The 21,016-nt window shown below is 46.9% G+C and overlaps 1 protein-coding gene across 4 annotated transcripts in view; it reads right to left on the bottom strand.

Moving 5' to 3' along the window:
• The window catches only part of P2rx7 (purinergic receptor P2X 7), a 44,124-nt gene extending 25,352 nt beyond the window's left edge, over positions 1-18,772 (bottom strand). Inside the window, exons 1-3 of one of the 4 annotated variants that reach the window (XM_040289494.2) lie at positions 18,537-18,772; positions 2,884-3,052; positions 1,729-1,797 (exon numbers count right to left, since the gene is read on the bottom strand). In XM_040289494.2, coding sequence (XP_040145428.1) covers positions 1,729-1,797; positions 2,884-3,052; positions 18,537-18,661 — 363 coding nt within the window. In that variant the 5' untranslated portion in view covers positions 18,662-18,772. Of the gene's footprint in view, positions 1-1,728; positions 1,798-2,883; positions 3,053-6,488; positions 6,956-18,536 lie in introns of those variants that run through there. The other 3 variants (XM_005329606.5, XM_040289496.2, XM_040289498.2) reach the window with 3 other exon arrangements.
• Between the last annotated feature and the right edge of the window lie 2,244 nt (positions 18,773-21,016).

The raw sequence follows: 21,016 nt of genomic DNA, 5'->3' as shown, positions 1-21,016 counted from the left end.
ACCAGCTGCTGGTGAGTGTAGCCCCTCGACAGACCCCAAGTGAGACCCGCAGAGGAACTGCTGGCTGAGCCCAGGCCACCATGGAACTGTGAGAGTCACACAGGGCTTTGAGAAGCCCACCAAGTTCAGAGTGGTTTGAAGAGATAACTGGAACATTCACTCATATAGGACTCTGTGCACCCAGGGCTTGGCCACGATCCCTGGGATGACCAGAGATAGTAGTAGATAGTGTCAATGTGCAAAGAGAGGAGGCGACTGTGCCATTACACTGACCCGAACCAGCTGGTTAAAATCCCAGAGAGCTTTCTGGGGCTCTCTGGGCCAGCAGTGCCTCCCTGGAGCTGCTCAGAGTGACCTCTGCGGCAAAGGAACCCTTAAACCCTAACAACTCCATTTAGAATGCCACAATGCACCGTCATGTCACAGGCGTCTGCTCACTTGTTTTAGCAACCTTGAGAGCAAGGTTCTGAACACACCAAGGCACAGAGAAGTGAAGTCGCCCATGCAGTCACCAGGCCAATAAGTCAAGCTGTGAACTGTTCACACTGCATCAAGCCCGGGCTGTTCCCCCTGAGCTGTCCTTAACTTCTTGCAAGTCTCAGTGACATGAAAAATGTCTTTGAAAACATGGGGTTAGAGTGTGACATAGAGATGACCAGACTGCAGGGCAAAGGAGAACCAGGGCTCCCAACTGGCCTGGACACTGGGTGCTGCTGGGAAGGGCGGAGGAAGGTGAGTTGACCCGGGCTGGCTTTGGCTGATTCCTCAGAGCGGGGCGCTCTCGGGGAGATGGGAAGGAATGTCCAGAGGTCTCTGCAGTGGGTGCATCACTGACATAGACACCAAGGGTACGTCAGTTTGGTCCCAAGTTTGGGTATCATGGTGACAAAGACTGTACAAGGAGTGAGCATGTTCACTGGAACTTCCAGACACTCAGAAAACTAGGCTTTGTGACCAGAGGGATGGGTCAGGACCCGCATGGCCAGGCTGGTTCTTCTACCCGTGGGCAGAGGGCCTGTGGAGATATGGCCACCATGGCTGCTTCCCTCAGGGAATGGTCCCTGGTAAGGCACAGGTGTGTCCCCAGAGAGGGGAGGAACAGGTAAGGCCTAGGGGTGATTCATGGGTACAAACTTAAAAGAGAGCTAGCCTTTCATCCCATTGGACAGAGCAGACTCTGACTGTGAAGTTGGAGAGAAGACATTTTCCAGAGGGAGGTAGGGGAAGGTCAAGAGTACAGAGGTGGGAAGATTGTGTGGGGTGGTCTGGGTGGGGAGGCCTGATACAGAAATAGAAACTCTTAAGAAGAGGGGGAAATGGGCCATCTAGAGCTGTTTGGCACTGTTTCCTGGGACCCGCCTTGCAGACAGTTCATGGTGGACCCTGGCAGGAGAAGCTGTGGGCTCCAGTGACATGAAATCAGATTTGCAAATGCCAAGAATCATGTTGCTGAGATGCCCAGGAAGCTACCAAGGGAAAGAGCAGGTCTCCAGGCCACTGCAGCTGGAGGCAAGGGGAGATGGCAAAGATCTGGCAGCTGGGGGTGAGACCTACGGTGCTTTTCCAACCTTCTTCCACCTACCGCCCTACCTCACCACCCCACCTCACGGAGGCAGGTGCTCAGTAGACATGGGTGGGCTGAAAACATCCTGGCTCATCCCCCTTTGTCTCCCCTCCCAGTCTCCTCCAGGAACTCTTATCACCCACCCCCACAGGTCCCCTCCTTACCTCAGGGCACAGCCGCTGCTCTTGGCCTTCTGTCTTAAGAAAGTTCGTCATCACAAAGAAGGAGTTCCCCTGCAGAGCAGAAGGAGGAGAGAAGGGAACAGAACAGCTCAATCACAATGACCCAGCCTGCTGCTGAGCTCCCGGCGCACCCCTCTAAGCTTCTAGAAACCAGGCTCCGTGGGCACATGGACTATGCCGGGGGCTTGATAGCAAAGCTGGAGGAGCCGTCCTGCTGGGCCGAGGGGGAGCAAAGGAACATGCAAACAGATTGAGCAGTCATTTCTAATCCAGCCTCAAAAGCGGCCCTTCATTTACTTGTCACCATAAAATCCCATTAAACCGAGACTCCGGAGACCTGGGGAGGCGGGGGCGGGGCGGGGGCGCAGCTGGGCAGGCTGTTCAGTTCTCCAAGACTTTAATGAAAGGGCAACAGGGCATCCTGCCAGCTGGCCGATGGCTGGATTTTAACAACCCACTGTTAAGAAACAAGCAGATAGTGGCTTGGCCTTGACGGCTCCTGCAGCTGCAAACATGCCCTTTTGTTCCTCCTGTCCCCCAGCTGTCCCTGGGCCTCCCCACACCCCTCTGTAATTTCTCCTTTTTGGAAACTCTGCTTTCAGTCTCCCTGCCTGGCGGCCAAGACGCTCCTGTACCTGTGCCCTGTGACCCATGCCTGCTCTTCTTTCTCACCTACATCCTTCTTTGGTGTCTAAAGGGTATGAATGTTCCAAAATGGCCTCCTGGAGGTCTTTTAGTGACAAAAGGCCACAGAGACAATGCAGAAAGGCTGGCACTCTCCAGGTGGCAATTTTTTTTTTTTGCCCTGGAGAATGCAGGCAGACCTTGCTGCCTGGTGGCCAGGGTTCTGAAGAGCCGTGCAGATGTCAGTATACACCGAGCGAGAGGGAATCAGACCATGTTTGAAATGCGCCAGGACACGCTGCTATTTTGAGAAACCCTATAGGACTTGATAGAGCAAAGAACTATCTTCTTTGAGCTGCTGGATCTGACCCAGTTTTTCAATTTTTTAGGTTTTCTCAGTAGGGATTTTCATAGAGCTTTTAAAACAGGGCCAGTGTTCATTTTTCTGGAGTGGGGGTCCCAGGGGAAGAGCGAGAGGCCCTGGTGATGGTTTCCAGGGATGCCAATGCTCACCTGCAAAGGGAAGGTGTAATCCGCAGTGTCAAAAACGCTCTGCACCGAGCGCTTCACCCCGTTCTCCATGACTTCTGCCGTCACCTCTGCTATCCCTTTCACCTTGGTGTGCACAGAACTGATGACAGGCTCTTTCCGCTGGTATAGCTTGTCACTCACCAAAGCGAAACTAAGTGGCAGACACAGAAAGGTATCAGTGGCTTTCTCCAGGGGGGTCTGAGGCCATTTGGGATGCAAGCCCTGAAGGCCACATCCTTTCAAATGCTAGCCCTGCGAGGTGTCCTGCTTCTTGGTGACTCACTTTCCCTCTCTGCAAAATGGGAACAATAGTTAAACCTATCTCCTGGGATCATTGTGAGACTCAAATGAGATAACGTGTGCAAACCCCCTGGTGTAGCATGTGCTGCGTGGTGGGCCCTTGCTACAAAAAACAGTGGCCTCCACCCCTTCTTCACTGTTACCTAGGATAGACCTACTAAAAAATCAGTAGGACAGCTTCCTATGTAATAACGTGCAGCTCCAGGTTGCTTTACCACCTTTGTCCTGGGCTCAGTAACACGTCAGCACCTTCCTATCTAAGACTGTGTCTGGCAGGTCAGCAGCCTGACCTGCTTTCAGGAACCCACCTGCTTTATCAATAATGCTGATAATAGCAGATCCTCTTTACCAAGCACTTAGATATGCCAAGTTCTCTAAATGCATCAACTGTTTCAATTCTCACAGCAATAAGAGATAGTGACTGCAATCACCATTCTTTTGTAGATGAGTAAATCGGCTCAGAGAGGTGAAGGAACTTGCCCAGAGTTACACAGCTCATGGCAGAAACTGAGGTCCACCATTAGTCTACATTTTGCCCAGAGCCAACCATCCTACTTCGAGGATGGAGGTGGGGGGGGTGAAGGGAAAAAGTGGAATTAATAATTAAAAATCATAGGTTCTGTCTGGTGCCGTGGCACATACCTATAACCTGTAACTCTAGGCTGAAGCAGGAGGATTGCTAGTTTAAGGCCAGCCTGGGCAACTTATCGAGACCCTGTCTCAAAATAATAATTTTTTAAAAAAGGGCTGAGGATGTCCTTCAGTGGTGGAACCCTTGTCCAGCATGCCTAAGTCCTGAGTTTGATCCCCAGTGTTGCCAAGAAAAAGGTAGATTCTATCCCCATTTTTCTGTTTTCCATGTCTCTTGTTGCCCTGAATAATTAAGATCTTATTTTAAATGCTTTGTTTACACATTCAGCATCTATTTATTTTGTCCCTCCTCTCTGCCCAGCCCCTGAGTGCAATTCTCCGGCCATAAGTCTAAGTCCAGGGTCGCCCTCTTTGAGCTGACCTTGGGAAGCCAAAGCACAGTGGACCACGACACGCTCCCAGCTGTTCTCAACCCGGCAGAGCAGTGAAGTCACCCAGGAGCTTTCAGAATCGTGGCTTCCCAGCCCTGTCCCTGGAGGCTGATTAGGACAATCTGGGCAGTTAGTTAGACACTTGTGTCTTTCTTAAATGTTCCTCAGGAGACTGTAACGCACAGCCAGGGGCCAGACCTGCCAGGAGACTTCTGAAAAGACAGCCCATGCTTGGCAACAGCAAGTACATTTGGAAAAAGGCATTTTCTAGGACCCAGCTATGGCATCTTAAGTATCTGCCCCTGAGTAGCTGTCACACGTGGGTCCATGGAGCTACGTACAAGAATGTTCATGCAGCGTTGTGAGAAGAAAACTGGAAATAGTTGAATGTTCTCAAACATTGAGTGGATTGATAAATAGTTGGATTCACAATGGGAGGCTCTGCAGCAGTGTCTTGTGAGCTGCCCAGAGCTGCATGGTCAAGGAGGAAGTAACACAATAATGCCGAGCAAACACAGCAAGCTACAGTATGGTCAAAAGCCTGAAGAAATCCAAAGCAATGCTGTGTACTCACAAATACTCAAACAGGAATGTCCATAGCAGTGTTATTCACAATAGCCACAAGGTAGAAATAACCCAAATGATGAATGGATAGACAAAATACGGTCTACAGATACAATACTCTGCAGAATACTCTGCAGCCATAAAAAAGAACGTAGTACTGATACATGCTAAAGTGTGGATAAACCTCAAGAACATTGTCTCCTAAGTGAAAGAAGCCAGGCACAAAGGTCATCTCCTATGATTTCGTTTATAAGTTAAATATTCAGAAAAGGTAAATCCACAGAGACAGAGTAGACTGGTGTTTGCCAGAGGGGAGGGGAGGGAGAAATGAGGCGTAACACTTAATAAATATGATATTTCCTTTTAAGGCAATGAGTGTATTTGGGTACTAGATAGAGGATGTTGTTGTAAACATGGTGAATATACTAAATGCCATGGACTTGTTCACTTTAACATGGTTAATTTTATGTTATATGAATTTTACCTCAATAAAGAAGAGCTAAAAACTATATATTTTTACAGACATTGACATATGTCTGTAGAACTATCAAAACAAACAAGGGAATGCAAACAGCACATGATTTTATAAATAGAGAGGAAAGAATGGGATGATGGATGGGTTTTCAGGGAGCACAACTGGGTCAGTAATGTTTTATTTCTTAGATCACATGGTGGCACATGGGAGCTACGTTATTCACAACATGTGCCAGAATTTCTATGACATTCATTTAGAGAGAAAAATTGTCAAGGGCTGGGGATGTAGCTCAATGGGAGAGTGCCTGCCTGACATGATCAAAGCCCTGGGTTCAATCCCTAGTACCACTAAAACTTAATAATGAGAAGAATGAAAGAAAAAGAAAGGAAGGAAGATATTGGGGAAAAATATGTTGGGCCTAGAGATCCAGACTTGGGACTAATCAGCACACGTGACACAGATAACACTTGTTCAGTAACACATGTCCCCCAGCCCCAAAACACATACATGATAATGTAATGATGTGTTTTGATTTGGACATTGCAATATTGTCCCAGAACAATACTGGGTCAGTTTGACCCACCATTGGGAGAGCTCAATTCTGATCTCTCTCTGTGTTCATTCCAGAATGTGCAGCTTTAATAGAACCCAACTGTCTCATAATCAGAAACTTGTCTTTGCATCATGAGGAATGTATAAATTTTAGGAATTAAAACGTGTCAGAGCTTTATCAAAGGAAAAAAGAGGGAATGAAAGAGAGTTTACAATATTCTGCCCTTTGGAAGGAATATGCTCATGACCGCCCCAGCCATATTCTCTTGCCCTTGCTTGGTTACTCAGATAAGCCATGTCACCTCTCTGGGCCTTGGGTTTGATCCCTGAGTGAGGGGATAACTCTGGGCTCATTCATCCCCATGTCCTTTCAGTTCTAAGAAAGCCATGGTTCCTTGTTCTCTGCAGCAGGCAAAGCCTCTGGTCCCTGGAACAAAGAGGGCATGAGGGACAGGGGATTTAACTGGGCCTGGAAGGATGGGTAAGATGGAGGTGGGGAGAGGAGAGCTGGGGAGAATCTGGCCGAGGAAGAAAGCTGACATGAGAAGAGCCAGGGCCATCCCAGGGGCTCCCATAGGTCATTCCTGCTGAAGAGGGGGACACTGAGTGACAGGCAGGGGGAGGTGAAGGGAGGTGGGCTATGTGGCCCTTGGCTGGCTCACAGCCTGACTCACCAGATGTAGATGCAGGTGCCCACCAGGAAGGTGTTCTTCAGGGTCCCAACCCACACACTGTGGATATGAAGGACTCTCACGGACTTATACCCGCAGAGCTGGCCCCCGGACAGCATGACCAGACAGTTCTCAGAGCTGGGCCGGGAAGAAGTACCTCTCAGCAAAGTCTGTCTCTAGCTGAGAGCGCCTGGACTTCCTGAGCAAAGGTAGCTCCAAAGTGAAAGGAGAGCCCTGAGGGTGAATTACTTTCACATCTGTTTAACTCACGCCCAGCCCAGAGCCTGACCACTGGGCTCACTATCTGCCCTCCACCCGTGTCACCAGGAACATTCACACAAGCATCTTCTCCATCTTCTCCCACCCAGGGCGCTAGCTCCTGAGGAGGAACATCTAGCCAAAGGCCACACACATTTACATCTCCACTCCCTTGTCAGACCACAGAGAACCACTTCATGCTTCTACCAGCAAAGCAAAGAGTGAGCATATCGCCTTTTTTTTAATATTTATTTTTTATTTGTAATTGGACACAATACCTTTATCTTATTTATTTTTATTTGGTGCTGAGGATTGAACCCAGGCCTTGCACATGCTAGGCGAGCACTCTACTGCTGAGCCCCAGCCCCAGCCCCAGCCCCAGCACACCACCTTTTAGGAGGGTCTTCACAAACTCGGTGGTGGCCATGTGGGCTTGGCCAAGAGGGTCAATGTTATGGTCTGAATTAATCAATACAATTAATAAGTTATATAGATTAAAAATATAGAGACTAATAAAATAGTAAGTATAACCAATGACTCCATCTTTATGGTTCTCGTGTGAAACTGTTATATAAGCTGTTTTTAAGAATTATTTAAAAAACTGGTTTTCTGAGCTTCACACATCTGCAAATGCACTTGAACCCAGGATGTACAACCACAACTGGGCTTGAACCCAGGATGCGGTCGTCTGACTCTGCTCTGCTCACTGTTTTTTTTCAGCCCTTGAACCCTGCTTGCTTGCAATTTGCAGATTCATAGGATGTGCTATTCTTCCTTAAATATTGGAACCACAGACAGCCTGGTGCGCTTCTATCAGAAGGTCGTTTGGGCATGGTAGAAGTGTCCCTCGCCAGGGAAATAGAGGTAAAATAAAATTCTTTGATTTGCTTCAAATTCAGACTTAGTATATTTTCTGAGTCTCCCCAGAACAGTCAAGGGTCTGGACAGTGGGGAGGTGCTGGCCCGAGGGCTCAGGGAGATTAGTGTGGTGGAGAGGAGAGTTGCAAGCAGCATAGAGCCATGTGGAGTGCAGAATGAACACAGGACAGGGCTGGGACCAGAGGGGTCAGACTTAGAGCTGAAAGGACCAGGCTCCAAGTAAGAAAGGTCTATCAATCAGAGCAGTCTCAGAACAGAGCAAGCGTTCCTGTGATTGCTCATTGGTGACAATAAACATAACGATGATAATGAGGATGATTTCCACGTGTTCCCATCGACTCCCCTCCTCTCCTGTCTCTTCACCATCTGCATTTAAATACCACATCTCATCTTAAAAATAAACCCTCGCTCAGTCCCGCACTCTTATACACTGCTCCATGCCTCTCTGCTCCCCTGTAGCCGAGTCTTTTGAAAGAGTGAGTCACCACATCCTTTTCCGCGTCTCCATTCACTCCTCCACCCACTTTAGTCTGGCTCCCACCTCCACTGCTTCTCCAGGGCCTCCCTTGCCAAGTGATTTCCACTAAATCCAGCAGACACGCCATGGGTCTGATCTTCCTGAGATGGTTGCACAACTCTAAGTGGCAGTGGACACCAGTGACCAGGTACCACTTTCCTCTTCTTCCCTTAACTTCCAAGAATCCACAGTCCCTTGACTTCTTTGATCTCTGTGGTTTCTATTCTCAAAATCCTCTGGGGACTTCTGTGCTCCCTACCCCTGAAGGTTAGTGCTGCACGAGGTCTGTTCTAGGGCTCCTTGTTTCTCTTGCTGGCCAACTGCAGCTTCCTCTTGGGGTTCTACAAACCATCTGCATGCTGGCCATAGAGAGACCTGTATCTACAGCTCTGGACTCACGTGTCCAATACCATCAAAATAAGCCTGTACAGGTCCCAGGGGCACCTTGGACTGGGTGCCTTTGGTTTCTGAGCTCATCTTCTACCCCAAACTGGCTTCTTCCCCTGCATTTCCTATCCTGGGAAATTATTCCAACCACCAAGCCGGAACATGGCACACTGCTGGACCCTCATGTCCCTTTTCCCCCTCATCCACTCAATTACAAATACTGTTCTAATCTTCCTAAAAGTTCTCTACTCCAGCTACCTTTCTCCTCTACCACTGTCACCTCCTCAGCCCAGGCCCCCACCCACTCCCACCTGGGTGACCCAGGAGTCCCCTACACGGTGTCCCTCCCTACAGTCTTGCCCCATCCTGTTCCCTCTCCACACTGCTCTAGTGAGAGCAGGGACCTGGGTGAGGTGCTCAGGTCCAGAGGTAGCTCTGATTAGCCAGGTGACCTTAGGCAAGGTATCTAAACCATCAGAGTCACTGTTCCTTCTTCTAAAATGATAAAGGTAATTCTACTGGCAGGGTTTCTAGTTCTAAATAATTGAATCCATTTTGCTGAGTTTAGGAAGAAAACGATCTAAAAAAGGCAAATCCATAGAGGCAGAGAATAAATCATTGATTGCCTTGGGATGGGCAAACCCTGGGGGCAGGAGCAGGGAGTGGCTGGCAATGGGCATGTGGGGTCCTCATGGGGTGACAAAATGTGTTGAAACTGAACTGTGGCCATGGTCACACAACCTGATAAAGTTATATAAAGTCACTAAAGTGCATACTTAAAATTTTTAGTGATCTCATAATATGTAAATTATACCTCAATAAAGTTGTGAAAAAATAAGGACAAAAACAGTTTAAAGAATGTTAGGCAGTTCATATAATCTCTGAGGGCTGAATCAGTTTTGCGCAGACACCACACAGCCTGGAACAATACCCAGGGAGAGGGCGCTGTTCTAGAAAAAGATTTCTGGCGGCCACAGCTCCACCCTTATGTGGGAACTCACAAACAGGGAGCAGCTCATGCCAATAGTGTTTGGGAATGGGTGCCAGATCGCAGCCACTGCCACTCCTTGCATGAGGATGCCATCAAGGTTACCTCCTATAGTATGCTGCCTATAATGGCCACAAAGATATCAAGTCCTAACCCCTGGAATCTTATTAGGGAAAAGAGTCTTTGTAGATATGATTAAGGGTTGAGCTTATCCTGGATTATCTAGGTGAATCCTAAATGCCATCACATGTATCCTCATGAAAGGGACACACAGAGAGATTTGATGCACACAGTAGGTCCTGTGGAAGATAGAGCAGAGAGAGAATGGAAGACACTGGTCTTGAGGACTAGAATGATGTGGCCACAAGCCAAGGGACACCTGCAGCCAGCAGAAGTTTAAAGAGGCCAGGAACAGATTTTCCCTGAGAACCTATAGAGGGATTATGGCCCTGCTCATTTTGATTTCAGCCCAGTAATACTGGCATCCTGAACTGTGGAAGAATACATTTCTGTTGTTTTAAGAAACCAAGTTGGGGGCTGGGGATGTGGCTCAAGCGGTAGCTCGCTCGCCTGGCATGCGTGCGGCCCGGGTTCGATCCTCAGCACCACATACAAAGATGTTGTGTCCGCCGCCGAGAACTGGAAAATAAATATTAAAAATTCTCTCTCTCTCTCTCTCTCTCTCTCTCCTCTCTCACTCTCTCTAAAAAAAAAAAAAAAAAAAAAAAAAAAAAGAAACCAAGTTGGTGCTTACTTGTTACAGCAACCTTAAGAAACTTATACCTGGGCAAGAGAACAAGCAGAGGTCCATATGCATGTACAGGCCCCAGAGGCACCTCGGAATCATGTTTAAACATTTGAAAGCCATAAATAAAATGAGTTTGTTCATGTATCCTGACAAATATACCTTCCTTACAACATGGAAGGCCAGATTCAAATTTATAGTTCTTAGGCTCCTTAGAATTCTGTGTTAGAACATGGAAGTGCTGGTTAAAGAGGCTCCTGGTCCACAATCCACACCTTCTCATCTCACTTCTGGCTCCTGCTGCACACTGTTTGTATGACTCAGACCATACGCCCACACTCCCTCCATGCCTTCCACCTACAAGCATTGCCCACTGGTTACCCCTGGGCCTACAAGCAGGCTCATGGGCACTGTGGTGTGGTTTCAGGAGGACAAATCTTGAAAGAGGCTCAGAGCCACTTAAGAAGAAAATTCTGGTGTCTTGGGTACCAGGACTATAGTGGGGTGGGTGGGCACATTCTGCCCCTGTGACGGCAGAATTCTACGATGGCCCCAGGATGTCCTGCATCTTGTGTGTACATCCTGTATGACCCCCAGAACCTTGGGCTATGATGGATATTCTCCTCCAGGTTATGTTACATGGTACAGTTGACCTTGGAACAGGAGGATCATCTTTCTGGGCCCAACACAATCACATGAGTCCTTTAAAAGCAGACAGTTTTCTTCACCTGGTTCTGGGAAAGCATGTGAAGCACAAGACCGATTCTTCCCACTGTTGAGGCTTGAGGACTGGGAGGGCTACATGGTGAGGAACAAAGATGGATTCAGGATCTTACAGCCAGCAAGAAAACAGGGCTCTCAGTCCCACAGCCTCGAGGAACTGAATTCTGCCAGCAGCCAAGGAGCTCTGATGTGGCTTTTTCCTCCATCTCCAGGCAAGAACTCAGAGCCCTGAATCTTGATTTCCACCTGCGGGGCTGCTTTAGATTCTATTGTTCAGTAACATAGAAATTAATACAGCTTCACATGCCCCCTAATCCACAGGGAAGCTCACTATTGGAAGAGGAACAGAGCAGGACCTTCTAAAGCCTGGGGTGCAGGGAAGGGGAACTCCCAGGTCAAAGGGCAATACTTTATGTTCCTAAATTTGAATTCTGCTCATACCCATCACCCCATGTTGTTCCCTGCATACCAAAGTGCTACATGGCATGTAAACTAGAAAAGCTTGGGTCTCGTGCTACATCCTAGCTGCAAAGGAGGCTGGGAAATTCAGTTGCAACCTCTATTGAAGGCAGAGCTTGGAAGGTGGGATTCCTCTGAACATAGTTCTGGTGTTCCAGTCATGATTGCTCACTTCAAGAACCAGTCTTATAGGATTATCTGCAAGGGTCAAATAGGCTAACCCACATCTCATGTTAGAAACAGAACCTGGCACATGCTAAGCACTCACAGTGCTCAGCAGGTATTATTACATATGACACAAAGATTTCTCTAATATGAAACAATAGGTATAAAACCCTTAATGTTTTCTATGTTTGAACATTTTCATAGCAAGATGTAGAGGTGTGGGGAAATGTCTCTCCATGCTTTCTCAGTACCAGGGTGGAGCTCAAGGCTGTCTATACTCTGGCCCTCCTCCAGGCCCCCTTAGACTTCCCTTTCAGGCACTGTATTTTCTGGCTAGGTGACATCCATGTGGTCCATAATCCTCTTCTCAGGCTGTGCTAACGGCTTAGAAAGGCTGAAAGAGACCAGCCCCAGGTGGGAGGCAGGGTTGCTGCCATCCCCAGGAACCTGTCCACCTAGAAGCCTCTGCCATCAAACAGCAAAATAGGAAAAGTCCACCAGGCAGCTTTTCCTAAAAGTCATTCACTTGAAAGGCCCTCACTTGCCAGGCACAGGGGTCTGTGCTTGTAATCCCAGCTACTCAGACACTGAGGCAGGAAAATCCAGGTTCAAGGCCAGCCTCAGCAACTTAGTGAGACCCTATCTCAAAGCAAAAAAATTAAAAGCCCTGGGGATGAAGGTCAGGGTACAACAACCCTGGGTTCAATCCCCAGTACTCAAGGAAAAAAAAAAAGCACAATGCATTTTTGTGGCATTGTTTTAATATTATTTTCAGGGTTTTTTTTCATGTTTTGATGTTCAATATTAATAAAAGGATGCTGCTTGACGGTAGGAGTTGGGGCATTTTAATTGCTGGCTTGATGTCCCTGGGAATGCTGCAGCGCCTCTCCCAGGTCCTGCACATGGGGGAGAGGGTATTGTCATCATCATCCACCAGAATCCTAAATCTTCCTTTACCCCCAGCAAATCCACCAGTCCTGTCTTCAGAGCACATCCCGCCTTGGTCCACGTCTGCCCAACTCTAACATCCCATTCCACCCATCGCCATTTTCTCTCATCTGGCTGACCTCAGCAGCCTCTTGCTGGTCCCTACACCTCATTCTTGTCCCAACACAATCCAACTCAGCTCAGTGGCCTTTAGACATACAAGTGAGACAGTTCCACTCCTGTGTCGGACTCTTCAGAGGCTTCTCTTGGCACTGCGAGTCAGATTCCAGCCCTTTCCGTGCCCTGGCCCCTGCTCCTCCCTCCTCTCTCACCAGGTTCTGGAGCATTCCCTCCTTCCTGCTGCTCCTCGTCCAGACCTTTCAACGACTATTCTCTTGGTTGTCTGTGTCACATGGTGGGAGTCTTTTCCTCCTACAGGGGTCTCCTCCTGAAGTGGGTCTTGTTTGACCCCATGGCTCCCGAAACTCAATCACCCAGAACCAAGGGTGGGTTGAGCATGTGGTGAATCTCCTCATAGTTCTGTTCCCAGGGGCCCCCGGGGCTGGGCTGTGTTGGATTTGCTCTTCCTTGGCTTCTGATGCCTCCACCACCTCTCTGGTGGCCTCACTTCTACTCAGCTGGAGGAGGCCCAGCCTCTCTTAGGGAGCTTGGTTTAGATGATAACTTGGTGGTCACTAGCAAACCAAATAGAGGTCAAGTACCAGGATGAGTCAGCAGACCCCCATGGGCCAGTAGGGAGCAGGGCTCCTAGGGAGACTGAGAGGGGCTGAGGTAAGAATATGAAGGACCCAGCCTCAGTAATGACCTGAGGCAGAGTCTCCACAGCCCAGCTGCAAGGCTGAGACAAACCAGGACTACAGAGTAGTCTTCAGAGGTCCCTGGAATTTCTGGCTTTTAAAATGACCTTGTAAGATATATTTGTCTTTTTGTGTGTACCCTCTCCATTTCCTCCTCCCATTTCTTTTGGTAACAGAATTCTTTCCTAAGGCAAATTCACTGGGAGTGGTTCAGGGGAGGCTCACACTGCCCTCTTCTCCCTAATTCCTGGCACAGGAGCCAGAACGTGACCCAAGGCTGACAATTCAGAAGACACCATCCCTTTAGCTACAGTGATTGGTTTAGGGATGGGACCCCTAACTCAGATCTGACCAATCAGAGTCTTCCTTGGGACCTTCTTACCAGAGTTGTCAGGAGAGATTGGTTTGTTCCCCTGAAGCTGCTGGAGAGGGTGTGAGGATATGTCATCTTGCTACTTAGCTTGATCAAGAAGGAAACTACATACAGACCGTCCCCAACCAAGCAGTGATTGGACTTATGATTTTTGACTTTACAATGGTATGAATAAGCATTCAGTAGAAACTGTATTTCTAATTTTGATCATTTTTCCCTGAGCTTTTTTTTTTTAGTTGTAGATGAACACAATACCTTAATACCTTTATTTTATTTGTTTATTTTTATGTGATTCTGGGAATTGAACTCAGTGCCTCACACATACTAGGCAAGCACTCTACCACTGAGCCACAGCTCTGGTCCCCAGCACTGTCCCTTGCTGCTGAGCAGAGGCTGTGAGCCTCAGCTCCCAGACAGCCAGCAATCACGATCACAACTGCACTGTACGGTGTACTGCTTTGCTGAGCTGTGATCTTCAATAGGATAGGTGTATTGAATGCATTTTGGACTTAGTATATTTTTAACTTTCAATGGGTTTCTCAGGACATAATTCTGTCATAAGCCAAGGAGCATCTGTAGAGCCAAACAGATTCGGGGAGAGAGCCCCACCCCAGTGACCTAGTTTAAACTCATGTTCATTCCTGTCTGAGGACAGCCCCATCTCTTTAATTGCCCAGTTTCATGATCCAATAGATCCCACATGGTGGCTTTGTGATTAACTTGAGTTAGATTTTTGTCAATGACTACCCCAAACTCTGACTGACAGTCCTGGTCAGCATCCTGTCCCCACGATCCTACAGCCCAGCAAGCTGGAGCTGCCTGACGCCTCTCGTCGGTGCCTTCTTGCCTTCAACTCCAGATATAGACTTGGTTGGGAGAGACCAAGAAGCTGATCAGGCTCTTGCCTTATTTCTCCTGTAGCCAGCCCCTGCCTTGTTCACCATGCTCAGAACTGAGGCTTCACTTTACTTCCTTAGCCTGGCTCTTTGCCCTTTCAGCCCAAGAGCCCCCCACTGGCTGTGATCCAGGTCAGTACTACCTGGTGCAAACTACCTCTCCCAGTCCTGCGGTCTACCGCATCACAGCGGGCTGAGTCCTGGTTGCCTGTCACTTAAGGCAGCATTCCCAAGCTGTGAGCTATGAGACCCCATTTGGTGAAACATTAATAGATACTCCATTAACAAAGAGGAAGAAAGCAAATTAGCAATATTTTTTCTTTGATTTTATATTTTTAAATAAAACAGTAAAAAAAAAGCATTTTGTGAATGAAATTAAACCCCTATCTCTCACCCTGCATGAAAATAACTCAAAGTGGATCAAAGACTTAGGCACAAGAATACAGACCTAGCGCTCAATAGAGGAAAATGTAAGCCTAAATCTTTACCACATCTGCCTAGGATCTGACTTCCTTAACAAGACTCCTAAAGTGCAAGAAATAAAATCAAGAATCAATAAATGGGATGGATTCAAATTAAAAATCTTCTCAACAAAGGAAACAGTAACATGAAGAGAGAGCCTACAGAATGGGAGAAAATCTTTACCACACGCATCTCAGATAGAGCACTAATCTCTAGGATATATAAGGAACTCAAAAAGCTTAACAGAAAAAAAAAATAACCCAATCATTAAATGGGCTAAGGAACTGAACAGACACTTGACAAAAGAAGAAATACAATCAACCAACAAATATATGAAAAAATGTTCAACACCTTTAGCAATTAGAGAAATGCAAATGCAAATCAAAACTACTCTAAGATTTCATCTCACTCCAATCAGAGTGGCAGTTAACAAGAATACAAGCAACAATAAATATTGTCGAGGATGTGCAGGAAAAGGCACATTCATACATTGCTGGTGGGACTGCAAATTGGTGCAACCATTATGAAAAGCAGTATGGCGATTCCTCAGAAAACTTGGAATGGAACCACCATTTGACCCAGCTATCCCACTCCTCGGTTTATACCCAAAAGACTTAAAATCAGCATACTACAGGGACACAGCCACATCCATATTTATAGCTCAACTCACAATAGCTCTACTATGGAACCAACCTAGGTGCCCTTCAACAGATGAATAGATAAAGAAAATGTGGTATATATACACAATGGAATATTACTCAGCCTCAAAGAAGAATGAAATTATGGCACTGGCCAGTAAATGGATACAGCTGGAGAATATCATGTTAAGTGAAATAAGCCAATCCCCCCAAACCAAAGGCTGAATGTTTTCTCTGATATGCAGGTGCTAATTCACAATAGGGGGGCGGCTAGGGAAGAACAGAATTACTTTGGATTTGACAGAGAGGAGTGAAGGGAAGAGAGGGGGTATGAGGTTAGGAAGGATATTAGAATGAATCAGACATTATTACTCTATGTGCTTACATGACTACATGACCAGTGTGATTCTACAGCATGTACAACCAGAAGAATGAGAAGTTATACTCCATTTATGTATGATGTGTCAAAGTGCATGCTACTGTCATATATAATTAATTGGACCAGATTTTTTAAAAGTGGGGAAAAAAGCACTTTGTGTAGAGTTATCTTTTTTTTTTTACTCTTTTTTTTTTTTAACATTTATTCCCCAGATGTAGATGGACACAACACAATGCTTTTTTTTTTTTTAATGTGGTGCTGAGGTGAGTGCTCTACCGCTGAGCCACAATCCCAGCCCCTAGAGTTATCTTTTTTATAGCTTTTTTTAAAAAAAATTTTTTTTAGTTGTTTAGTATTTTATTCATTCATTTTTTTGTGGTTCTCAAGATCAAACCCAGCACCTTGCACGTGCTAGGTGAGTGCTCTACCACTGAGCCACAACCCCAGACCTCTAGCTTTTTTAAAAAATATATATATATAAATATAAATATTTGTTAAATAGTAAATGTGTGAAATAAATAATGATAATCCTAACAATGGTGTTTTAATAAGGACTAACACTCCGACAGGGGCTTGTTATGTGCCATACATCTCTCTAACACTTTTGCATTTATTAGCCCATTTAATGGTCCCAACAATGATCCCTATTTTATTGATGAGGGAACCAAGGCCCAAAGATGGGAGAAAAATTTTGTATCTTCATCCTGAGATCTCAAATCCAAGCCTGGATGTGGTTACTTTGAGACTCAAAGGACAGGATGTCCAATTACATTCACAAATATAATTTTTAAAAATAACTACCAGTTAATGGTGCTCATAAGGGATTTTGGTGCTATCCCCCTCTTTTCAGTACTGGGGAATTGAACCCAGGGCTGTTATACAATTGAGCTACATCTCAAGCACTTCTTATTTTTCTCTTTTGAGATAGGGTCTGGCTAAGTTGCTGAGGCTGGCCTTGAACTTGTGATTCTCTTGCCTCAGCCTCCCAAGTCTCTGATTACAAATATGAACCACCACACCCAGCTACATTCCCTGTTTGACACAACAATGATTTGAACAGATGCAGAATCAGGCTCAGAGAGGTTAAGTGATTATAAAATAGATGTTCTCTTAGTACACTACAGTGTTTCCCTGTGTGGATACAATTTATTATTATCAGCAGCAGCAGCACCACCACCACTACCACCACAGAGAATAAGGCATTTGCTTTAAGGGAAATGGAAGTCAAACCCAAAGAGATGCCACCCCATGCCCACTAGGTTGGCTATAATAAAAAGAAAGGCACACTAGTAAGTGTTGGTGAGGGTGTGGAGAGACTGGAATCCTCACATTCTACTGGTGGAAATGTGAAGACATGTAGCAGCTGTGGGAAACGGACCATCTGTTTCTCTGAAGGTGAAATGTCATTAGCATATGATTCAGCAATCCCACTCCTAGGTGCTCATCCAAGAGAAATGAGAACACACCACCACACCTCAGACACAAATGTTCATGGTCGCATTATTGGTGAAACAACCTTAATGTCCATCGACTGATGAATGGATAAATAAACGTGACCTATTCATGCAATGGACTGTTATTCAGCCATTAAAGAGCATGAAGTACTGATACATGCTACAACATGGTTGAACATTTGAAAACATGGTAAAGAAAAAAGGTGGGTCGCAAAGGACCGCACACTGCATGATTCCAACTATATGAAATATCTAGAAAGGGTAAATCCACAGAGACAGAAAGTGGATTAGTGGGTGCCTGGAGCTGAGGGGGGTATAGGAGGCAGGCTGGATATGATGGCTGAGGGGTGTAGGATTCTTTTTGGGAGGGGAAAATGTATTAAATTGATTATACTGATAATCGCACAATTCTGTGAACACACTAAAAACTAGCGACTTATACATTTTAAATGAGCAAGTTGTACAGTGTATGAATCTCAATGAACTGTTTTTAAAATAATAAAAGCAGGGGCAGGGGTTGTGGCTCAGTGGTAGAGCAGCTTCTAGACACAACACCCCGGGGTTGATCCCCAGCACCATACCCACACACGAATATAAAACAAAACACAAACAAAGGGAGCCCACAGAGACATTTACAAGCCTGGTCCTATTCCTTCCCCTCAGCATGGTTATCCAGACGCCAACAGTATCACCAGGTGTACTTGAAATCCCTGCCTCCTCCCTGGAAATCCAGGGTGTCGCCCTGTGTTCCCACCTTCCCCAGGCATGCCCAGCCCTGCGCCACCTGGCAGGCTTGGGCTGGAGCTGAATGGAGTCACACTCGCCTCCCTCAGTGGCTTCCTCCGGCTGCAGCCTGCGCAGCTTCCTCCCAGTTGCTGGGAGGTCCTCAGCCTTGAAAGGCACGTGAACTCAGGATGTGCACCTGAAACGGCCCCTTGGGGTTTCCTCGCTGCAGAGATTTGCGCACCCCCTGCGCCACTCACCACACGTAGGAAAAGATGATCACATGCAAGATCCACTTAATAGTGCCATAATTCACGCTCTGGATCCGGGTGACTTTGTTTGTCTCATACTGGAAAACCTCACTCCAGCTGCAGCAGGCCGGCATGGTGAGAGGCTGGCTCCCTGCTCAAGGCCAGGGCGACTGCCACTTCCCCCCCAGGAACCGCAAAATGAAACGTACTGATTCTTAGTGGGATCCTTTAACTTTGAGCTCCTCCAATGACGGCAGAGTGGGGGCGGGCTCTGGCAGCTGCCCCAGATGTGACTGGGATAAACAAGAAGAACCAAGTCCTACAGGCCCGACTGGCAAAGGACCCCGCCCCAGCTGGCCTCCCCCAGACGCCTGCACAAAGATGGTGTTCAGAGTGTGGCATTTTTAGAATTCTCCCTTTCCCCTCTTTCCTTTCGCTTTTTTGAACTCATTTCATTTGGGAGAAAGGGGCAGCCCTTCAAATGTCAGGAGACCCAATACTTCCATTGTGCCTGTGGAAAGAGCCTAGATCTTTCCATTGCCTCAAACCCCACTCACAGATTGATTCCTTTCTACAGCTCTTTATTCAACCCCAGATGTATAGGAGCACTTCTTGAATGAAAGTGTCCCCTTTTCCTTCCCCTATCTTTGACAATACTCTGGATGGTGGGGTACTTTATTTCTATGCTGAATCTCTCCCAATTGATCCTCTAGATTTACTCTCCATCCTCCTTTGTGCCCTAGAGGCGGGGGTGAACCCATGACAGCCCAATCAGCCTCAGATCACCAGGAACTAAGTGGCAGTCCACTGTGTTTCTTGACCTTCCTGTGAGAGAGATGCCCCACCATGGGAGCCCAGGATATCACCAAACAAGGGAGGAGATGAGGCTATTGTAGGATTCCAAGGAAGGTGGAGTTGAGATGAAGTTGTGTTTCAATAGGCTCAGAGGAAAGCAGACAACTTCAAATATAGATTGCAAAGGGGACCCAGGGCCCTGTTTCCTTAGAAGCAATAAAGCCAAGATCAATGATGAGAGCCTTGTATCCAGAAACCCTTTATCTGAAGCTCTGAGGTACACACAGAGGCACTTCTCTGGGTCAGAGTGACTTAGATCCTCAGGGCAAGAGTGAAAGATTTCATTCCAAGTCATATCACTGCAAATAGCCAAGTTTCTGACTGTGTGTGATTTCAGAGGGGCGTGTTTCTCAGGAGGAAGAAAGCAGCAGTTTGTCAAAGATGGGATGGGAATATTATCACTTCATAGATGCAGAGACATATTGTTCCCTGTTATCTTTGTGGCTGACTTTATCCATTTTCCTGTTATTCCAGGCTAGTAAATGGCCAGGGAGATATTTAGTTTTCCAGTCTGAGCTAATTTGTTCTTTCTCACCCAGATAAGCTGCATCAGAGCCTCCCTAATTTCTAGGTCAGGAGGCTGGAGAATAGAGGCTGGACACGAGTCTCCTGGCCCCTCCCTGCTCAGTTGCATATTGGTGCCACCACTCCCTCCTTACGGGGTGCTGCTAGCCCCAGCCCAATTGTCCCTCAATGCTTTTTCTTAACTCTGCCCACACCTTTGTAAAAGGTCCCTCATCCGTTATGCCACCTGAGTATGTGACAGCTTTCCTGCCAGCACTCTGAGTGACACAGCAACCTGTATCTATAAAAACAGGAGATGAACAGGACTTGCACTGGGCAGTAAAGCCTGATGGTTAGAATGCAGTTCCAGAGGGCTAGCTGCCTGGCCCCCAGTCCTGCCTTTGTGTCCTAACAACTCTGTGACCTTGGACGGCTCTGTTCACTCATTCATTCATGCATTCCCAAGAGCACCAGAAACTCAGGAATACAGCTCTGCCCAGGCAAACAAGTCCAATGTCCGTCCATGGATGAATGGATCATCAAAAGTTTCATCCAATCAACATATTCAAAGAAATATGATTTAGCCGTAAAAAGGAAAGAAGCGCTGACACATTCTACAACACGGGAGAGCTTGAGAACCTCATGCTAAGCAAAAGGAGCCAGACACAGATGGCCACACCTCTTATGATTCAATGAACAGGAAGTGTTCAGAGCAGGCAGAGTGCTTCCCTAGGGCTTTGCTCCTGCCATCTCCGGCTGCCGCTGAATCTTCCCAGTTGTCCCTTCCTGCTTCAGCCCTCTGTCCCATTTCATCATCACCACCACTGCACGATGCTGTTTTCAGGAAGGATGCCAACAACCTCTTGGTCGCCAGATTTTGTGGATATATTTTATTACTTGTTTTACTTGACCCCTGGGCACATTCAGCACCACCAACCTTCTATACTTCTTGGAGCAATTTCTCTGTTTGATTTCTATGACTCTCCTGGTCCCATGTTCTCCTGGTTTCTAACTTTCACTTCCATGATTCCATCTTATCTTTCTAGAGCTCTCTTCTCTCCATAGTCAGCAGTTCCAGCCATTCTTTCTGAGCATTTTTTTGTGTTCGTATCAGTCAAGACAGGGCAGAT

This window comes from Ictidomys tridecemlineatus, chromosome 2 (genome assembly GCF_052094955.1).
Source record: "Ictidomys tridecemlineatus isolate mIctTri1 chromosome 2, mIctTri1.hap1, whole genome shotgun sequence".
NCBI lineage: Eukaryota > Metazoa > Chordata > Mammalia > Rodentia > Sciuridae > Ictidomys > Ictidomys tridecemlineatus.
This window is presented reverse-complemented; position numbering and strand designations above follow the sequence as displayed.